At 35.3% G+C, this 22,587-nt stretch overlaps 1 protein-coding gene across 2 annotated transcripts in view; it reads left to right on the top strand.

Annotated features, from left to right (window-relative positions):
* Nucleotides 1–22,587, top strand: part of AGMO (alkylglycerol monooxygenase) — a 197,904-nt gene that overhangs the window by 115,501 nt on the left and 59,816 nt on the right. The window contains exon 13 of one of the 2 annotated variants that reach the window (XM_084510967.1): nucleotides 730–3,341. The exons of the other annotated variant lie outside the window; for it this stretch is intronic. Within the exon in view, the coding sequence (XP_084367093.1) occupies nucleotides 730–777 (48 nt within the window). The 3' untranslated portion in view covers nucleotides 778–3,341. Of the gene's footprint in view, nucleotides 1–729; nucleotides 3,342–22,587 lie in introns of those variants that run through there. 2 annotated transcript variants of the gene reach the window in all.

Genomic DNA, 22,587 nt, shown 5'->3' with positions numbered 1-22,587 from the left:
GGAATTAACTCACATTTCACTGGAACAAATCTGAAGAAATTTGGAGGCTGGAAAAGTTTCAAATACCAAATATATCACTCTGTACTTATACAGTACATCAGGAACAGACTTTTAGCCATTGACAAAGATAGGATACTGGATTAAATAGACCTTTTATCTTATTAGGTATGGTTATTTTTGTGTTCATAAGACATACTTTTATCCTGTTTGTGACTTTTGCTTTTTAATCTACACTGCTGGTAGTTTTTTGTTTTGTTTTGTTTTGTTTTTTGTTTGTTTGTTTTTTGTTTTCCTCAGCAAAATTGGCAATTCCTCTTAAAACAATTCTTTTAATATAATCTGAGTTGGATAACACTTAATCATTATTATGATTCCGATCAGAATGACATTCCCAAGCTACTTACTGCTGGTCAGATGCAAAGTTGGTTCTCAACAATGTTATGAATCTTGCTAGACTAGTAGAACTGTTATCAGAAAGTTAATCTTTGGATTAAAACCAGAAAAATAAAATAAATAAAATAAATAATAAGGATCAAGAATCAGACCTGTTACTGGTGGAACTCAAAAGGATTCTCTTGACTTGCAAAATTTATAGCTGTTGATAACTTTTCTAATAGATTTCTGGTAGTCGTGCTGATTCTCCTGCTTTTCTCTGAGGTCAGGCAATAAGAGAATGGAAAAATACACTATACTTATGTAGGTCTTTTTTTTTCTTTTTTCTTCGGACAGGAAACAATAATTATTGGACAATATTTAAAGCCAGACAAATGCCACTAATCAAGAATGATTTTTTTCCCCAATATTGTTATTTTGTCAAAGCTTGGTGTGTAAATCAGAGTTCTTGAATTTCTCTGATAAGAGTCTGCCAGAACTGAGCAGATATTTTAAAGATTTTACTTGCTTAAATGTCTTATGGAAAATGTTTTTAGGATTTACTGACTAACAGATAGACTTGATGCAAAGACTTTTAATATTTGGCAATTAATTCTATCGTGCTAGCTCTGACTTTAGGTACTAAGGTATTCTAACTGAATTTGTGAAGAGTTCTATGTCAAATTGTAGTTTCACCCGGCTGGCAGCTAAACACCACACAGCTCACCTAACTGAAACCCCTCCCTCTCTGAGATGGGGGAGAGAAACAGAAAAGTGAAGCCTGTGAGTTGAGATAAAGACAGATAGAGATTATTAAGACAGGAAAATAATAATATCAATAATAATAATAACAATAATGATGATAATAGTACTACTAATAATACTGTGTACAAAACAAGTGATGCACAATGTAATTGCTCACCACCAGCTGACCAATGCCCAGCCTAATCCTGAGCAGCTGGCTCCCCCACCCTGGCTAGCCACCCCTATATATCGTTTAGCATGATGTCAGATGGTATGGAATACCCCTTTGGTCAGTTGTCCTGGATCTGTCCCCTCCCAGCTCTTGCTGCACCCCCTGCATGCCCACTGGCAGAAGGGAGTGAGAAGCTGAAAAGTCCTTGGCTTGGTGTAAGCACTGCTCTGCAACAATTAAAACATCAACGTGTTATCAGCACTCCTAAAAGTCATTCAAAACATAATCCAAAACATAGCACCCTACCAGCTACTAGGAGGAAAATTAACTCTGTCCTAACTGAAACCAGGACATAAATATACCCTCTAAACTACCAAAAAATAAAAATAAGAAATAAATAAGTTGCATTTATTGCCTTGCTGAGTTGCATATGCATGAATAGCTCCCTTACTATGAAAGGAGTAGGAGCAAAATTTTCAGGTTGTTATTTCTATTGTTTGGAGGAAGCTAAATAGTTTCCTATTCTGTCATGAAGAAAATAAAATATTTCTTTTTCTGTTCTTTAGTTGTATCTGTCATTAAATTTTAACCTTTTTGCCCTCCCTATCTGTTCCCTCTTTCAGATGTACCTTCCTCTGATTTCTTGTGTATTTTTTCCTCTCCTTTATATTTGTACTTCTCTATGACTCTTTTTTTGGCACTTGTTTGGCACTGACTAGGTGGTTCATTTAAAATGAGAAACAGGAGAAACATGCTCACATTGTTTTGTTTGAAAACGCTTAATAAATAGGTGTCTTCCAAATCGTTTGCTCTTAATGCAACCAGAATAAATAATGCTTCTGAAGAATTCCAATATGTTAGTGCTAGAGAGTTGCATCTAATGTAATGGTAAGAAGCTTTAGTGATGTTTATGATGACATTAAAAAGTCTCCCATCTTAAATAATTGATTTACTGTCACCTGTTTTGCTCATGTACTGTCAATATATTATTCAATTTTTGAATTCAGGATAGGAAAGTTGCTATGGGCAGCTATGGGGTATAATGGTATCTACAAGAAAAGATTCTTGTAACAGTAGGGAAACTACTATAAAATTTTCAATTAATGTTGAAAAGTATTGAAATATTAATATTTTCAATTATTATTGATGTGATTGTTTTGATAGAAAGCATAATAAATGATTTATTTTTTTTTCCTGGAAATTATGTATAAAATTTGTCCTAAAAATTGTTTCTGTTTAACATTTATAGAGGTTATCTGCCCTTCATAATTAAACACAATAGTGTAGATAACTCTGAACATCTTGTGAGGTTCATAAAACAATTATTGCTGCATTTTTCCTGGTAATTTTTATCTGCTTGGTTTTCAATTTCCTTTGCTCTACTTCTTTTTCAAATCCAATTGCAATTTGTAAGAGGTATGGAATAAACCATTTATTTAATCTTTCTTTTCTTCCATCTATACATATTCCATCTTTACTACACATCCAAATTTAACTGACCTTAATCTTCTTAACATTACATTTTTAGTACTTATGGTCAGTAATATATTTAAATAACGTTCTTCTTACTTCATCATCCTTATTTGTTACCGAAAACTAATTCCTTCGTAATCCAATATTCATGGACAATAATAATGAATATAGGACACCACGTAAAAGAATTTATGTTGACTTTTTTTTTTTTTTTTTTTTTTTAATATATATAAAATGTATTTTAGTACACTTAGAGATAAAGAAAAATAAACTGCAAAAGGCATGATGGCAGTACTCAGTGCGTCTAGAATTTAACAAATAATTCTGTCCCAGCATTCTTAAGTTAATCATGCACATCACAGCAGGAAAGTGCAGAAACATTTTTTCCATACGTTATGTTGAATTGTTACTGAAAAATTATGTGACTCCTGTTAGTACATATTGTTTTTCTTGTGACCTTCTTCTTCATAAACTTGCACTCCTCGTTAATATTTTATAACCACTAAATAAGATTTCAGAAGTAAATACTATTTTTAATTATTTTTTAACCATTAAAAAAAGTGATTAAAACTTCAAATGATTGCCTGTTATGGGATTTGATGAAGGTGTGGTGTTGTAGTCATCTAAGTGGAGAGTTCCACAAAATTTAATGATACAAACAGCTAATTCCTAACTCATTCTTGCCCTGCTCCTAGTCCTGCAAATAGCTTTCTACCATTTTAATGAATTAGAGCAGCTCATAAACACATCTAACAATTATCAGAACTACAGCATGGGAGGAAGACCATCTGAGTTAAAACAAAAAAAGAAAATACAGAAATGGGAGAAAACTAGGAGAGAAGAGGAGATGAAAGAAGAAAGAAGCCTTTCTCATTTTGCCCTTAAATTAGCACAGGTGGCTGTGAAAAAAGCAGCCAACAACTGCAATCCCATCAGGCAAAGCAGCTCCACCCTTTTGCTTCAGCCTCATCCAAACTACCCAGCTAACTGGGTCACCAGGCTTTTCTGATCAATGCAGCCAAAGGTTTATCTTCATGTTAGTCAGTAGATAAAACTTTCTTCAGAGCAAGAAAGTTTTGTAATGCTAAGACCAATGGAAGGTGGAAGTAAAATGCAGCTAAAGATAGGTAAGAAAGAACTGTTGTTTTTGGTAAAGCTGTAATCTTTGTATGATTGTTTACTGTGTCCAAGCACTAATAAATATGATATTCCATGTTTTGAAATTATATATCAAATAATGTGATTACTAGTCTTGGTTCAATATGAAAACTATGTAGTTGTTTCTATTGTTAAAATATATAATTTTCATTACTATTATATTTGAATCCCTTCCAAGAGAGTTGTCTCTTGGTGTTCTTCCATTTTTGCAAAAACAATGATTAGAAGATACTAGAGTAAGAAAAATAATTTTCTCTTCTAATGGGAGGTGGAACTCTGCATATTTGTCAGTATGTATTTTCAGTTCTTTGTGCTATATGTATTTCATATTGATAGTTATGCAAAAGGAGCAGGCTCTGTGTTCTTTTGCTTTGTTGTTATTTTTGGTTTGGTTTGGTTTGGTTTTTGAAAGACATGGTGTTTAAGGAACATGAGTTTGATGAACTTAGATCTTGTGAGAATTCTTTTTTTGGGTGGAGGTCACAGGATACCTTGGTGGAGAGAGATATTCTATTTGACTGGATATAGACAGCAAACGTCTATAATACGTCTATAAACGGCTAATGTGTTTTGGTTCAACAGTCTGTGCTGTAATATCCTATACTAGTTAGTTTTCTTTAGGCTGATTATTTCATGCCTGTGTAATGTGATGATCATGTGTGTTACTAATGCCAAATCTTTTTTAGCCAGACTGGGTCTGGGATCTCCTAACCACCTGGAGGTAGCAAAAAAACTGAATGCTTGTGCATTCAGTTATGTGACAGTTCAGCAGGCACAATATGTAAAAATAAATCCGTGATGATGGTACACCTCTTTAAAGAGTTTCCATCCAACTGCTCTGGTTTGGCATCAGCCAGCATATTCCATGAGCTGATTTTGGTCAAGCACTGACTGTTACTTGACAGTACTACTAATGAGGAGCAATGAGTAGAAACGGGAGTCATTGACATGTTGTTGGAACTCTTGTCTCGAATATTTTCACCAACTCACATAGTGGCTGCAAGTCAGTACTGAGACTCTTAAGCTAAAGGACGAGGATCTAGGAGCTGGAGAACAATACAGATGTCTATTTTGACATTGTTTATCTTTTACATTTGTTTTGGCTAAGTCCTTTTATCTGAGAGCAAGTCTATTCATCCAGACCCATTGTACACTGCAGCTTCCTGGGCAGCCTGGCTATGAAAGCATCTGCAGTTATGTATTCACTTATGGTTAGGAAGGATAAAGATATAGGACAACTTTCACTGGGGAAAAGAGAGAAAAAGGGAGGATGCATACCTCTGTGATATTTTAAATGCAGTACTTGTTTTCCATTTCTCATGGGCATGTGTTGCGTGACAAATACAACCAACTGTGGAAGATATATAGAGTCTTGTGCTGCAGGGCGTAATTCAACCATTAACTAATGAAAACAGAAACGAACTTCTTTGTGGTCAAATTATTTATTTACTCCTCCAGAATATCTAAACTCTGTAGATGCAGCTGTTCTAAACATTTTTGGAGACAGTATTCTGTAGCAAACGGACTGCTCTGGTTTTCTGTGCAATTCTTGTATTCTTACAAGCATGTCAGCTAATTTGTCTGGATGAAATATATAATATCTCTTTATTAAAGAACTGATTTGCACTGTACTCTACATTCCACAGCAGTCCTTCTTAATGTGATATATTGCTATACAACTTACTTCTCCTTTCATCATACAAAGATTTGCTGTTACCTCACTTGTTTCTTAGTGTAATTTACTAGCGTCAGAATACTGACTTATGAGTACTGACTTAAAACAAACATTTACTCATAAGAACTTATTTCCACATCAACGATAGTTTTCTGCTCTGTAGCATTTTTCCTTGGTCGCTCATTATGATCATCTGTGCCACATTTCAAAGTGCAGCATATCCTATATTTGGTTTCCATTAAGGTGAAAGCTTCATGCCCTGTGCTATGATTTACGACCTCAGCATTTAGACAGTCTTAGTGCTCTAACTAGATTGGCTGGTGTATTTGAAATGTATTTTAGAAATGAAGCTGGGGATAGAAGGAAACTACTGCTTTATGATAAAAAGCCTTGTCAACACACATGGAATTAAATAAACACGAGTTGTAATCTGTATTTTCTATGTTAGACTCATTCAGAAAAGTCTGCTATACCACGCAGTGGACTGGACTTTTAATATTCCTGACAACTACCCTAAAGGGAATAACGTCCCTTAGAAAAAGTCACAGTAAAATCTGGCAGTAGATTAAGTTAGTTTCCATTTAGGTGTGACAGCAGAGTTGTTACTGATTTTAGATTTAGCCAGTTTGAGAGTCGGCTTCACCACCATCAACTACAGACTATGATGTATAGTTCCAGATGCTTTGGCCAATTGACCGTAAAATTGCTCTGCATTTCTGGCAGAGCAGCCAAGCTGGAGCTTTTAAAATCTCTACTCCCTGAGCTCAACACCCTCCCCCTCTGCTTAAAAGCTGCTCATTATTCTTCTTCTGCCCACTGATCTTAGCAAAAGAAAAACTTCTGGAATCAATTAGAAGTGTCTGCACTTGATGAGATTTGCACGTGAGTTTGGAATTGTGAGGCTTTGATAGTGTCAGCCAACAGCTGCAGTTTCAGGTGGTAAAATCGGGGAAGGAATTTTCCAGGGTTTATTTACAATCATAAAATAAAACAAAAATCAAGACAAGTTGGAAACCATCTAATGTGTCATTAAAATGAAGCCTGAATTGGGCTATATATTTTGTCTGAAAAAAAGTAAACCAGTTGTTTATTATCAGGATCTTTTCAATTATCTTGCAATTATTAGGCTGTATGGACTGGTTGTAATAAAATGCAAGCTATGGCCTGCTTGCTGTAGTTTTGACTATGAAAGAGGCATCTGCTATTACTTTTGTCACTTTAATTGCTTGACAAGACAGGAAGGTAGTCATACTTAATAGAAATCAGAAGTGTAGTCAAAGATGAAGCAAAGGTGCAAAAAATATACACATTCACATATACTGTCTGAAAATGTTACATTTCATTTTCAGCTACTGCTAAATAAGTAAATAGAAAGGTAATGTTCACATTGATAATTCTAGTTTATTTTATGACAATTCTGAGTCCAAAGCAGTTACGTATTGTCTTGTATCTTAATGCAACATTTACATTTCAAAGATAAGTCATGCCAAATGAAATTACTAATGTTCAGTTATACATCTGAGTGTCCTGAAGATGAAATTGTGCCATTTCATGCACATTGTCACTAATTTGCATTGCAGACTGGTTTGGCTCATAAGTCAAAGAATAATTTTTCTAAAAGCTAGGAATGCCACAAGCCCCATCAAACTGCATTCTTTTCTACATCATAATAACACATGGATTATAATAGAAATATTCTCCATAGCAGTGAATTGCTTCATTCGTATAAATCTATGGTGACAACTGAGTTACTCCACATGGGTCTATGTGTCTGTGCAATTATGACTCCAGTAGAACAGCACTTTTGTTGTTAACGCATAAACACATTTTTGTTTCATACCTGGATTTATCCTGTGGAGGTAGCACTATTAGGGGAAGCCATACTGTAATTATTATCTTTCTCACTTTAAAGAGAGATAAAAAATCAGCCTAAAAATAAGTGCTTTCAGTGAGAGGTCTCTTGGAGGATTCCTTGTTTGTAGTATAGTCATCTGCGCATGCGCTGAGGCATCTTGGCATCGCTATTTTAGCAGTGCATAAACTAGAGTGAGAGGCAGGCATAGGGGTGGACCTTGCCTGCTTTGTATTCTGTAGGGGTGATGCAAATGCAGTCAGAGCAGGTTCATGTTATTTGATATAGCCAGTGTGATCAGTTTGTACTTTTTTACTTATTTTATGTTCAAAGTTGATTTAACATATAGCATAAGATAACAAGACAAAGTCAAAGGTAAGAGGACTGAGAGGCACTGGCTTACTTGCTGAGATTCTCCACTCATGCACATGCTGGGGGAGAGGCAGAAAATGCCTGCATCAGACTGTGTCCCCCCAGCTGTGCGGAGCACACTGGATAGGGAGCCTCCTGGCCTCACCACGTATGGCCAGTGTGTATGTTGGCTCTGTGGCATAGCTGTTGTTAACCTATAGAACTCGCATGCATCAGTGAGTTTAGTAGGACTACCGAATGTGGAAAACTTCTTAGTAGACTTCTTGCCAAAATCAGATAGCCTGCCACCAAAACCACTGCAATTGGCAGGTTGGAACTGTCCTAACTGTGCCTGTGTTACCAAGACCATGAAGGCAGATGCCTTAGTTTGAATTTTATCCTCAACACAACATGCAGAATTAGCTTTTAGGAGATGACAGCTTTAATTAAGCCAGCTATTTTTGATGCAGAATAAATCTGTGTTTGGCAGATACAAGATGGCCACAAAGAACCAGACTAGTGTAAAAAGCATTTTGGATATTTTTATATCATGAGATTTAAATAGATAAAACCAAACTGTAGAAAAGACAGGCAAAGCAAGGCTACCCAAATTTGTATGTCTTGTAGCAGAGGTGGAGGTACAAGTTTATTCCTCCTGAAAGTGTCCTATTTTACTTTGTAGGTAGGAGTAAATGGAACATGGCAGCTGTGAATATTTGGCATTTGGGGAATATAATGGCTGTGTGGGACCCACAGAATCAGACTGTAACGTAAGCTACAGGAGAGTCAAACACATGTTTTTAGGAACGAACAAATTAACTTAAAATATTCTATAGTACATTTTATTAAAATTGATTATTGGACTTTTATTTATTTACTCATTTTTTGCATAGTCCATTTTTGACAGTAGCTTTCAATGAAGAACAAAGGAGAAACAGCACAAATTGAGATTCTCTTTGTTAGTAACACCTGAAATAACCACTGAAAACTGGTTTGTGATGTTTGGGCTGTTGTATGCTGAATTCTACCTAGATAGTACTTATTAATCTATTGCTCACTTTATCTGTGCTGTATTTTATTTTTTATTACTGTCTTGTTTTATCATTCTTTTGTATGAATTATCTTTTCTGTGATGTTTAGAATCAGGGAATCTAGAAAGCAAAAATACTGTATTTATTACTGTATATATATTTCAATATTACACAAGTCAAAGAGAATGTCTTACAATTTCCTTTTCTTGCCAATGCTAAATAAAAATTGCCTGATGAAAGAAGATTAGCAACTGGTGTGTTTAACAACTGATTCCTGAATGCAGAACCTACAAAACACTTTGTATACTCAAAAGTTGGAAATAGGTATTATGGGGGGGAAAAAAAAAGTACATACAAAGTTCTAGTTATTACTTGAAACTAAGGCAAAATAATACAGATCTCCCCTCCAACAGTGATCACGTCTGTCTTGACAGAATTGGTTTATCTTCATGTGAAGCCCATGAAATGCCCAGAATAAACTGTTTATTTTTCAGATTAGAAGCCAATACACAGTTGAAAAGGTCTGGTTTTGGTTTAACATTTTAGATTCTGTGGAGAAAAGGTTACTAAATTTTTTCCTTAGCTATTACCTGAATTCATTGCACATCTGTATATGACTACAAATCCAGATGTAGTTATTTCTCTTCTTGTTGACTTCATGTAAGTTGGCTACAAAAAAACAGTCAAATATTAGGTAAAAAGTGGTGGTTAAGCAGACTGTTAAGAAACAGAATCTGGCAGTTAACTGAATTGGTTTATATCTATGTATCCCCATACCTATCTTAACTTTCCTTTGTCTTCAAACAGTCTAGTTACAAAATTTGGGGGCAGATACCTGTCTTTTTGCATACATAAAAGGGCCTACTTCAATTATAGATCAGTAGTGAACAGAGCTGTCATCATCCTAGTTGAGTTCCTGATCATTTCTTTTCCCTGACTTTCAAATGAAGTCAAATTATCTTTTGTTTTTATTGTTTAATATTGTCTTTTTTTTAGTGTGTGTGTATGTGTGGGCTTCAACTGAGTACTTTTTAGCATAGTATGAGCCTAATTCTAATATCTTACTGAGTTGTCTTTGCTCATCTTTGCTCCTCATGACCGTATTGGTCTACAACAAGCCCATTCCAAATATCTCAAAAATACTATTGGAAGTGTTAATTAGCTTCTGGGATTATTTAGGCCTCATTAAAACACATCTCCAGACCATATAATGTGTCAAAAGCAGGAATTCAGCTGTCACAGACTTGTAAATGAGACAGAAAAATGTGTTACCAACATATCAGCAACTGAGATAACAGCTTCATAAATTCTAAAAATTAGGGGACAACTGAGTATAATTTGCCATGACCTCTGAACAGAAGTCTGGAAAGTGCAGTTGACTGATAACAATGGCATATGCTTTTAAATCTATCTATCTAAACACTGAAAAAACATTTGAGACTTTCCTAAATGAAGGGGTCTGGTTTTCAACTTTTATTTCTGTCTTTATTCATTATCCCTTTAATTTCTTTTGATATTTTTTTCTTTCCAGGTGTGAAAAAGGAAAAGATAATAGAAGGAGGTGATTTAATGTTAAGACTTTCGTGGTTAGAGGAATTCGTTTGAAAAAACAAACAAACAAACTTGAAATATTAAGAGCAGAAAAACAAATCTTATTCATGAAATTTTCAAAAACAGCAATTCTAATGAGTTTTAGAAATTACGTATTTGTATCCTAGACCAAGTTTGCTGGTTACATCAGTTTTTATCGCCACCAGTAGCCACACAGTAGTGAACATGTTTTGTCCTATCAATTTGCTGAATATTCAAGTAGATCATTCCAGTAGAGTTATAAGTCTTTTCTGACCACACTGTCATAGCTCAATGTGCTCTGCCTCATTGACTCAGGTAGTAGAGAGAGCTGTAGGAAAACTTATTTTCTAGTTCACTAACCAAATCAAAATGGAACAAAACCTATAAAAGGATTAGAGGTCCACAAAAACTGGAAATCTTTTCACTACTTTTGCAAAATAGAAGACAAGCACAAACAAGTGGGAGGTTGGAGGGAATTATTAGAATATTTCTGTCTACTTAATACATTTTTATTTTGCTCTTCAATTGTTTTTGTTTTTGGTTTTTTTTTTTTTTCCCCCTATCATTACAACATAAGAATAGCCAAAATCCAAAAGGAATTATTGCTTGAAATAAAACCATCTCATTCAAACTTTTGTATTTAGTATAAAATCAAAAGTCTTCAACTTTCTCTAAGTTCATTAATAACAAAATCATACATTTAGAGAAATAAATTGAGTAGATTGTACCATCTCTACTTCCAAGAGTTAGAGAGAGAATAGTGAACGTTTTGTCTGAGTGACTACATGAGGACCTTGATGTTGAAAGTGAGAAGATTTCAGTTAGAGAGCCTGGATATTAAAAAAAATAAACTGTCTGGCAAAAGACTGGCAACTGTCAATTTTAACGCAGTTTTAACACAACTTAGAATTGGTAGAATATTAAGGCCTGGGATTTAGCTCTTTCACCCTGTTTGATTCTGTCTTGATACTTTGCTTACTGGAAGCTCAGTTGAAAAAAAAAAAAAAAAACGTATTTCGGAAGTGAGAAATTTTCAGAAGAGGCTACAAGAAGATCTTAGGGGAAAAAAAAACCAAACATCTCTTACACAGTGTTACTCCGATTAAGAACAGCGATAGAACAAATACAGTTGGAGAGCCTTAATTTTTATATAAATTGATGTCATCCTAACTTCATTTTCAAGTATCTAATTGGACTATCTAAAGTGATAAATTTGCTAATTTCTGCCAAGTTCTTAGAAAAATCTCAGTCCCCTGCCCCTTCCAGTGAAGTAACACTGACAGCTCAACTGCTGGCTAGTGGAGAGTTAAGAACAGGGAAAACAGAATCATTAATGGATCCAGGTTTATTCTTTTGGCTTTGTAAACTCTGTGGCTTTCAGAACATATTAGTATCAAATAAAAATCTATAGCATTGGATTGCAAAACTAACAAAAAATAATAGCTGTGAAAGCAGCATGCAAACAAAACTCTCCATTTTCCTGGACAGTCCACATAAAATCTCCCGTTAGCTACTTTACCTCCTCTGCTGTTTTATTTTGATCTTTACATAGATGAAATTCTGTGGACTTTGTGATTTTATTTTGCTTTGTAATGTGCAGTAATACATACTGTTAAACCACACAAAAGCATATTGCAACTGTAAAATTTGCATGTGTTAGATTGCATGTATTTAGGCCTATATGTCAGTAATTTCAGAGAACCCATAATTCATTTGGCAGTGGAGATTCTGATTTGCAGAAGTGTTCATGTGCAGACAAATGTTTGCCTCCTGTTTTAGGCTGTCTTTAGAATACAAATAGTCTTGGAAAAAAATATAGTAGAAAGGCAACTGTTCTGTTAGTTTAGTTGTAAAGAACTGAAGCTATGCTTAATACAGACAAAGATGGATCTTTTGCCAAATGTCCATCTGTTTGAAGGAAAACTGCTAAGACAGGCCACACGTTTCCCTTCAGGCCAAGGTGCAGTCCTTTTTGAAAGGAGACTTAGAAATTGGTGGCCATAAAGTATACAGTCAAATGTAGCATTATTACTGCTGGGGGAGAGAAAAATAAAATCAAATAAAATGCATATTCAAATATTAGCCAGGTCAACAGCAGGATGAAAGGAAATGACAGTGGGAAGACTTGGTAGACCATCTCCATGCCATTCAGGGCACAGCTGGTCCAAAGAAGTTGCTTCTGTGATTCCATGCCTGCTATATTATAAAATTAATGTATTACAGGAAATGAGAGAAGAGCCTTGTGTTTAGAGAGCTTTACATGCATCCTTTGAGCCCAGCAGCCCTGATTTCTGAAGTATATAGTCATCACGTCTTTGCAGACAGATTATCTCTTTATAATTTGGAGACAAGGCTGAGGAACCATGGTTGGATATACTGTAGGCACGTGCTTATTATATTTCTCAGTGTTCGTGAGTTCCTGAATTGCTGTTTTAAGCTTTAATGTAGTTTTGGGTTGGTGTTTTTTCCCAAAGTACAGAGGAAATGTTGCTTTTGTTCTTATTAATTATCTTAAGTTTTCCCCCTTCAAATTTTTTGAAGTAGTCAAAACTGCAGTTTCGACTAATGTTGTATTTATGCTAGGTAAGAATGCTGTGTGACTTTTTACCATTTCCCTATTACAGTTAATGCAGTCCATCTTACTGAAACCAAAAAGCTATTGCCATATACCTCTTAAATTATTCTCAAGCTGCCAGCTGTGCCATTTGGCTTTGATCCTTTCTTTCATTGTAATTGTCATGCTGAAATATAAAACTAAAATATATGCTGCACCAAAATGCCACTTTTTCATATTTTGGAAGATACTCATCTTCTTGAGATTTCTGTAGATTGTACATGCTATTAATAGTCTTCTCTATGTGCTATTGCTGCCATCAAGTGTAATTATATAATTATGCATATGTAACTGCTCATGTACTGTACCTTTTAAGGAATGCCAGCTCTCTGGAGCTCATTCTCATACAGTGTTTTCATACCGCTTAGCTTAAAAATAATGCTTAGCATTACATGAAACACATGAAACACTTCATTGTTTTATTTTAATGGGAGCTAAAAAATTGAAAAATTCTGGTTGTATATGCACTTTGAAGTAAGTTGCTGAGTGGAAGAATAGATTGCTTTGTTATTAAATGAAATTTGGTAGTTCAGTGACTTGCTTTTCTGTTTCAGTTTGCTCTTACTGTTAAGATAACAGAGAAAAAATGTAGCATCATCAATGTAAATAAATACCCCCTTTAATACAAACAATTAGATTCTCACAAGTCACAAGTGTTATTACATGCTCAGATAAACATCTCTAAAATATTTTCCTTGCCAATCAGGTTTAAAAAAAAATGCTTTCCAGGTACGATTTTTTTTTTCTCTCTGTTTCAAACCATTTAGAGGGAAAAGCACATTTCTGCTGTTAATTTTATGCTTTAGATATATTACTCTTACCATTCATATGTTTTTGACATTTGCTGTATTGAAGAGGTCCTGAAACATGGAATCATAGAATCATTAGTGTTGGAAAAGATCTCCAAGATCATCTGGTCCAACCATCACCCTAGTACCAATGGCACTAAACCATGTCCCTAAGCACCACATCCAACCTTTCCTTAAACACCCCCAAGGATGGTGACACCACCACTTCCCTGGGCAACCCGTCCCAATCCTTGATTACTCTGAGAATGTCTCCTAATTTCCAACCTAAGCCTCCCCTGGCTGTTCCTTCTAATCCTATTACTAGCTATCCGTGATAAGAAGCCGGTCTCCAGCTCCCCACACTTTCCTTTCAGGTACTTGTAGAGAGCAGTAAGGTCTCCCCTGAGCCTTCCTTGTCTCCAGACTAAACAACCGCAGCTCCCTCAGCCACTTCTCACAGGACTTGTGTTCCAGGCCCTTCACCAGCTTCGCAGCCCTTCTATGGACATGCTCCAGGGCCTCGATGTCCTTCTTATACTGAGGGGTCCAAAATTGACCACAGTACTTAAGGTGCGGCCTCACCAGAGGCCAGGAGTACAAGGGGATGATCACTTAATTCCTTCATCCAAATCATCAATAAATTGAAGATCTTGCTGCCCCTTCACTCTACAGTAGCAAATCAATATTTTAATGCACTGACGAAAGACTGGGCTGCAAGTGGCTATACTTCATCAATACTACCAGTATTTGCCAAAGGGAATAAGACTTCTTTTTTTCAGGAGCATTCTGGGCAGGCATTAATGAAATATGGCAATTCTGTTTGCAAAAATGTTTATACTGGAGATATGAGAAGACAAGGGTTTGGATGAGTATCCTGTATGTGTGAATGAATAAGAGTGATTATCTTGGGTATATCATTTAGAATGAATCTGCACATCTGGATGTGGTGATCTCAGGAGAGGTGGAAATCAAGATGGGCAGACAAACAGTGATGATATCTGTTTTATAGGGAAAGAAGGAGGCAAAACTTACTTGAAAGCAGAATATATAAATAATTTCAACTATATGTAACCTAATCTGACTATCAGACACAAATATCAGGAAGGCTACAATGTAGTTTGTAAGGCTTAGAAGGGAAGAGTCTTGGCAAAGAGTGGAATATGCATGGAAATGATAGAGTTTGTGTTGGAGGTAATATTATCTAGAGGATTAAAAAAGCAAAACAGGGACATAGCTTGCACAAAAAAAAGTGATGTATCTAAGCCACATATAATGGCAGAAAAAACAGTGTACCTACTGACCATAATGGTATGAAATGGACTTTTATAGATTTGTACAAGATCTAAACAATAGATATTTTGAATAAAAGAAAAAACAAATATATTTTATTTGAAGAAAAAATCCAGATATACAATAAATAGATTTCTTGCTGAGAATTTTTCTTGCTGAGAATATTCTTGCTGAGTTTGCTCAGTAATGTGACTTACTTATTTCAGTGCACGTGAAAATGAAATTTCCTGGCAACTGGAACCAAATGTGGTCCCTGATCATGCTGCAGTAGATTGCTCTAATACCACAAACTATTGCTATTGTCAGAAATAATCAGTTGAGGATTTATGTGTGGCATAATTATTCTTCAGCCAGCACTGTCTCTGGAAAAGCCAGAATAAATTGAAGTAGTTGTGAGAATACAGTAAACAATGCTGATGACAAATTAATAGTCAGAAGATGTAGAGATCAGTGCTCAACAGGAGTTAAATCTTTGCTATTAGCTGTCCTGCCTGGTATACACTAGAATATATAGACGCTGACATGTATATAGAATACAAATATATGGTATATATAGTGTGGGCAAAACTTAATTACTTATCTCTCTACACACACGCTTATACACATACATGTACATAGAGGAGGGGAAAAACAGTGTCTCTATGAATGAATATATGAAAAATAAAGAAAGGTTTCAGGAGAGAGCTTAAAATGACTGTATTGCTAGTGAGACTTGAGGAAAATGGGAGTATTTCTGACTAGAAGAAGGGAGAAAATAAATTTAAGCTGTGTGAAAGGATGTAATAAAAAGGAAAGGAGAAAGCAGTATGGTTTGTCAGGTAAATGGGAAAATGTTATGGGAAAAACTATTGCTAAATTGTATTGCTATGGCATTTTTAGGAGTCAAACATCAATAGTTATTCACAGGATTGTTCTCACATAGTTCTAATAGGTGAAAACTGGTAAATGCAAGGTGAAAATTAAATCTACACAACATGCTTAAGGAGTTTCTTAACAGCAAATTTGGTATAGTTTTGAAAAAGAGCATTCTGAAGGAGTTTATCTGACTTCTTGATTTTCGAAGAGAATAGAAGTGTAAAAAGACTTATAGACAAACATTTATGGTGAAAGTAAATGTTACAATGTTACACACTGAAGTTTTTTTTTTTTGTTGTTGTTTGTTTTTTTTTTTTTTTTTACTCCTCGAGGATCTATGCCTGGGTGAATGGTTCTAAAGTTTCACTGTGAACAAGTGTAGAGAGTGTGTGTATGTGTATGCATTAATTTAATATATGCATGTGCTTTCAGAAGTAGAAGACATCACACATAGAATAGATTTCATAACTTAGATCTCAAAAGATCATAGAACCCAGCTGAAATCACAGAATGGTTTGGTGTGGAAGGGACCTTAAAGATCATCTAGTTTAAGTTAAAGATCATCTAGTCATCTAATCTCTCTCCCATGGGTAGGGACACATGCCACTAGACCATGTTGCCTAAAGTCACATCCATTCTGCCCTTGAACACTTCCAGGGATGGGGCTTCCATACCTTCTCTCGGCAACCTGTTCTAATGCCTCACCACCCTCATAGTAAATAATTTCTTCCTAATATCTAATCTAAATTATCTTCTTTTAGTTTAAAACCATTCTCCCTTGTCTTATGCCTACAATCCCTGACAAAGAGTCCCTCCCCAGCTTTTCTGCAGGCCCCCTTCAGGTACTGGAAGGCCGCAAAAAAGACTCCCTGGAGTCTTCTCTTCTCCAGGCTGAACAATTCCAGCTCCCTCAGCCTGTCTTCGTAGAAGAGGTGCTCCAGCCCTCTGATCATCTTTGTGGCCCTGCTCTGGACTCGTTTCTTGTTCTTCTTGTGCTGGGGGCCCCAGAGCTGAATGTACTACTGTAGGTGGGGTGACATGAGAGCAGAGCAGAGGGAGAGAATCCCTTCACTCAATCTGCTGGCCATGCTTCTTTTTATGCAGCCCAGGACATGGTTGGCAAGTGCATGTCCCGGCCCAGGTGCAGAACCTTGCACTTGAACCTCATAAGGTTTGCACAGGCCCACCTCTTAAGCTTGTCAAGGTCCCTCTGGATTATCTGGAATCTGATTTCTGGAACCTGAAATGATTATCTTCATGAAAAGTAGTGCAGCAGGAAGACTTTGAGATCATCATAATAAAACTTGCATGTGGTATTACTATTTTTAAATAGCCATAGTACTGACTTTGTCTGTTAGAGAAAAACATAACTTGGAAGTATTTGCATCTGACAGTGATCTATTTTAAGTAAAAGAGGAATATTGTTTAGCTGCTAGTGAGAAGTGTGAATATTGTGATTGGCTACTGCACCAAAACTAGCAGACAGGTAATATGTGGAGAGCAAATGAATTGCTACTGTGTAAGCTTAAAACTGTAGACGCAAAAGCTAAAATAATATTTACCTATACATGGTATAAAGAATCTTTATTGGCAACTGGTATTCACAGACTATTTGAAAGGTGGTATTGGCCAGACACAAGTTATTTGGCAGAGATCTTGGTAGTATATATTTACGGAGCCTGTCTGTATAAGGATGCTGGCAGGTTTACCCTGATTTCTATTCCAGGTGACAAATTTCTGTCCAAGCATTTGAGTGATCAAATATTTTCCACTGGAATCTGGGCACTGTAAAATTTCTGAAGCTGAGTAGAAAAATTGCAGGATTTGTTTAAACTATAATAGCCTCTGCATACCAGTGTGATGGCAAAATATTTCCACTTGGACAACACCAGGGTGAACTGTGCTGAATTGAATTAAACATTTTTCTGGAAGACTGATGGTATTTTGTTGCCACTTGTCAATGGCATCTTCTTTTAACCTACAAGTTGTGATCACTGTACTCTTCAGTTAATTTCTCAGTGAAAATTAAGCAACAGCAATGGAAAGTAGTGTTACACTAACTTTTTCTACTAAAGCAAAGAAATTGGTCCAAACCAGATGAAAGCTATACCATAACCACATTAGCTTATTTTTTTCCTATGCAAAGCCAATTAAGAAATAGAACAGTTTCCATTAGTTTATTTGTCTTTCCTGGAACAATTACAATTGCTAAACTATACAAATGTGGAGTCTCCCCTTGTGACAGGTTGTTTAAATTTATAACTTAAGCTAGCATTTCCATCTCCAATAAAAGCCAAACAGACATTTAATTATGGTGCGTGACATTTCTGACTAAAATAGAGCCAACAGAGCCTGTCAGACAGCCCTCATTGTTCATGAATTTTGAACAAATTGGGGATCTGTGAATTTATAGCCAGGTTTTTCTCTAGTATTGTTTAAAATAGCACACATGGAAAACACGCCATGGGTATGTTGTAATTCAGCTTTAATGATGTAACACTTGGTTTCAGTCAGTTGTTACTGCAATCCTCCAACACTAGTTTAGTGCTTCAGACATTGCATGTTCCTTAGCAATTATAGTCCAGCTTTCAATAATGGCTGTTGGCGGGATATCCACAAGTGAAGTCATAGCAATTTTGAAAAAGAGCTAATAAAAATACACCTGCCTTGTAGTGGAAAATGAGCCTTTAATATCTTTACTTTGAAGTTGAGAGAAGCCCATAGCATTAACTAACAGATACCAGTATTATGATGCAGTAATCCACTTCCCCAGGGGAAGTCAGGGATTGAAGTATGAAAGACTGGTATTTTCTAGTCACATATTTTTTAGTCACCATAACATCATAAAGCAAGAATGGGAATAACAAGGTGATAATAAAAACTGGAAAGGGGTGTTAGCTGTAAAGTTAGGAATATGCAAAGCAATCACAAGCTGTAATTCAGTGATGCTACAATTTAAGTGATATATAATGAGTCAGTTGTTAGTTCTAATAACAATTCCTTACTTAAATGCATTCAAATCCACTGTTGTTAGAATGGAATATGAAATGTTAGAATGAAATATGGAATATTAAAATATTAATAAAAAATAATAAGTTTTTTTTTTTATGCTACTTCTCATCTTACTATTCTATTATGTTTCTGTTCTGGATCAGTTTAACTTTTGACGTTCTTCATAGCCACTGAGTATTGGCAGCCATTACTAAACCTGAGTTGATTTTCTTCACCAAAGGGTGGATTCATTTTGTCCTTCTGTTATTTTTTCTTTCATATTCTCTCCTGATATACTTCATATGCTTTGATGAACTTTTTCATTCTAGGAAGCACGTGTGGTTTTAGTCTTGTGGCACATATACTCAAGTTATGCATCTTTCTAAGGCAGAATATAATGTAGTAGCTACATACAATCTTAAACTTCTGTTTGGAAGAAGTGTAACAAAATATATTTTCAATAAAAATGGTGGGGAAAAAAAAATAAACCTCTTTAACTACTTCTAGAATAGGATCTTAGAGGATCCATTCCAGCCTATTGCTAAATTAGTGACTAAGCAAATGATATAATCTTTATGTCTTCAGTTTAACTGAATAAAAAGTGCATCCAAGAATAATACATATATAATAAGTATTATATGTACATTATATTGTATTTTGTATTATAATGTATTATATATGTACATTATATGTGTATTATATGTACACTATAATGCGTTTATTAGGTATGATTACTGTATTTGTAAAGAGCTTCTACAATTACACTATGAATGGCCTTAAAATTTTAAAGTTAAAATGTAGGAAGAAACACAGTTCCCTGTTTCTCTTCTGTATTCTACACAAAGCTCTACATTTGCCCTGTCACAGAGACAGCTTTGTTAGTCTTATTGTAGTGAACGCTCCTGAAGAAACTACAAGCCAGGAATGTATTGGAGCTCAGTTTAAGCTAGCTGTTTTCTAGCGTGATACATTACACAGCTATTTTGCAATCACTCTTGTTGCAATAAAGATCCAAACTGGGGGCAGAGTAGGAGTCATGAGTATTAATACAAATGGCCCTCTAATCATACCTGGAGGGGAAGAGAAAATAAGATAAGTGGTATGTTCGTAGCACAACAAGACTAATCTGGAAAAACAAACAAACAAACAGCAGAGCTACTTCCATACTAACAATTAGGTATAATATTTGAAAAGAAAAAAAAAAAAAAGAATTTATCTGAAACCCAAGGCAGTTCAGGAATCTGTAGAATATAAATGCAATTCAACCTGCAATCGCTGTGGTATTAGAGGCTCTCTTTCTTAAAATAATCAATATTTGATCTGTATACCTTCAGTTGCTTCTCAGCCTCATCCTCACCCCCACCTTCATAGTAGGGTCCTCTAAATGGAGAGGTTAAAGATAAAGGGCGCTTAACCCCATGCTGGCCTGATCAAACACTCTTCCCTGCTAATACAGGAAGCAACATTCATCAAAGGGATATCGCTTGAGTATGATCCTACAATGACATGCATACATGCTTAACTTCACATTAATGGGACTATTTAGGTGCATGAAGTTAAGCATGTGTTTTGAATCTTTGCTGTATTGTAGTCTATATTTTCTTTTCCACTAACCTGAGCCCTTACACAAGGCAGTTACCTTACTGGTCTGAAATGCTGAAAATTGTCTATAGAGAAGCTTTTATATGTCTGAATTCACTTACTTATCTCCTCTGCTCACCCTGTGTTTTTAACTTTATTATGTCTGCTGTTTCTATTTTTTTTAGGGTTAATAAAACATTTAAAAAAATATATATCATGTAACTCTTACAGACTTGTTACTTTTTCAGAGGAAGTATTTATGGAATTATTTTTCAAACAAAAATCCAAATAAGTATTAATATTAAAAAACTATTAAGAATGGTACAAACTTGTACTACTTTTATATACATTATATAGTTTTTATACTAGTTCTCACTCATAAGTCATTACCTTCATCTTAATATTGCCATAACATAACTGAAAGAACTATCTATTTAACTGATTTCTGTTGTATCATTTTGGGAGTAAGGAGGGGGCTGGAAAAGTTGCTCTTCAGCATTCAGTTTAGTAAAAAGAATGCAAGAAGAAATGCTATATCTGAGCAAAAAAATCATTAGACTCCAGAAATAGAAGGAAACATAGTAAGTTTTTCAGCTCCTACCATGTTCAATTTCATAGCAAAATTTAAGTGCACTTTGCATTCAGTGCTAGTCACTAAGATTTTGTTGTGCTGGGTAAATCAGGAAGTGATCCGTCACACTTCTTGCAAACTTCATAGTACTGTCACTCCGTATTTTACTGCTGTTCTTTTCTTTGTAGAATTCAAGTGTGTAATTTGCATCATTGCTCTGAAAGTAAATTGCTATCGAGTCTTGACACCTGCCAGCAGTGGTATTCATTTCAAGCTGTAAAACACTACTTTGAAATAAATTTGAGGAAACTCATTAAATGTTGTCAGCTGTATCATCCATACTAACAGAAAATAATGTAGTTAAATGTGTCTGGTTTCTATTTTCTATTCAAAAATGAACAAAGATCCTTAAAACCTTTTTTTTTTTTTTTTTTTTTCCCCAATACTTTAAAAGTATTTTCTAAATCTAAATCCACTGATTTTTACCAGTTTTATGCACACATTAATTTCCCCATGTGTTATTATATCAGAAATATGTTCAGTTTCTGTTTTTATACTTAGGAAGTTCAACATCCAATTAAAGGATTAACTGGGCCAAATCTGACAAGAACTCTCAATTTGAAATTCCCCTAGACTCTGTTATTTCCAAAATTCAGATGTAAACTAAATTTAACCATACTAACGCAACACAGTGCTTAAAGTCAGCAGAACCTGGGCTTTGACCTGGCTGTTGCTGGTTAACTCCCAGTGATTTCAGAGGTGTGGAGTGTAAATATCCAAGGAAATAATTTAGATCTAAGTGTAGGAATTGTATAAGTGCTTATGATTGCTTCTTTACTCATTTCTAACAGCAATCTCCCTTGCCTTGTGGAGTAGATTTATCTTCTCCACCTTTAGGTTCACGTTGTCTAAATAACTTTATTGAATCTGGATTGAGATGTGTCATACATCTTATTCATGGGGGTAATTTTCATTATTAAAACAAAGGTGTTTGTAATCATGTATAATCAGCAGATGATTTCAGCTGGGAAGTGTATATAAATTAGCACTAATTTACTGTGGTGTTGATAGATTTTTTTTCAAAAGGTTGTAAGAAGAGCATGAGAGGAAGAAAACCACTCATGAGCTCAATGTGCTCTTCATACTTGTGTTCCTACAACCCAGGATCACCAAATCTACTTCAAGAAAATATTTTGATTTTTTTTTTTTTTTTTCCCCGAAGGGAGCTAACTATGATGTAGTAATGTTTGCCAGATAACTGTGATCATACCACTTTTGTTCTTGAACCTCCACCAACTCCAGTCACATGGAGTTCAAACTTCTTGCATTAATAATCAGGTCCCTTAAAATTCTGTGTACCTCACTGCATGGAGTATCCCATTACCTCCTGTTTCATAAGGGAGTTCAATTTTGAGTCTATGCCTGAGTGTTTGCATTTGAGTTCTTCTGTCCAGTCACTCCTTTCTTTCACTGAATTCATCTTTTAAATTATTACCT

This window comes from Aythya ferina (assembly GCF_964211825.1).
Source record: "Aythya ferina genome assembly, chromosome: 2".
Classification (NCBI taxonomy): Eukaryota; Metazoa; Chordata; class Aves; order Anseriformes; family Anatidae; genus Aythya; species Aythya ferina.
Note: the sequence above shows the minus strand (reverse complement) of the source record. Positions and strands in the feature narration are given on the sequence as shown.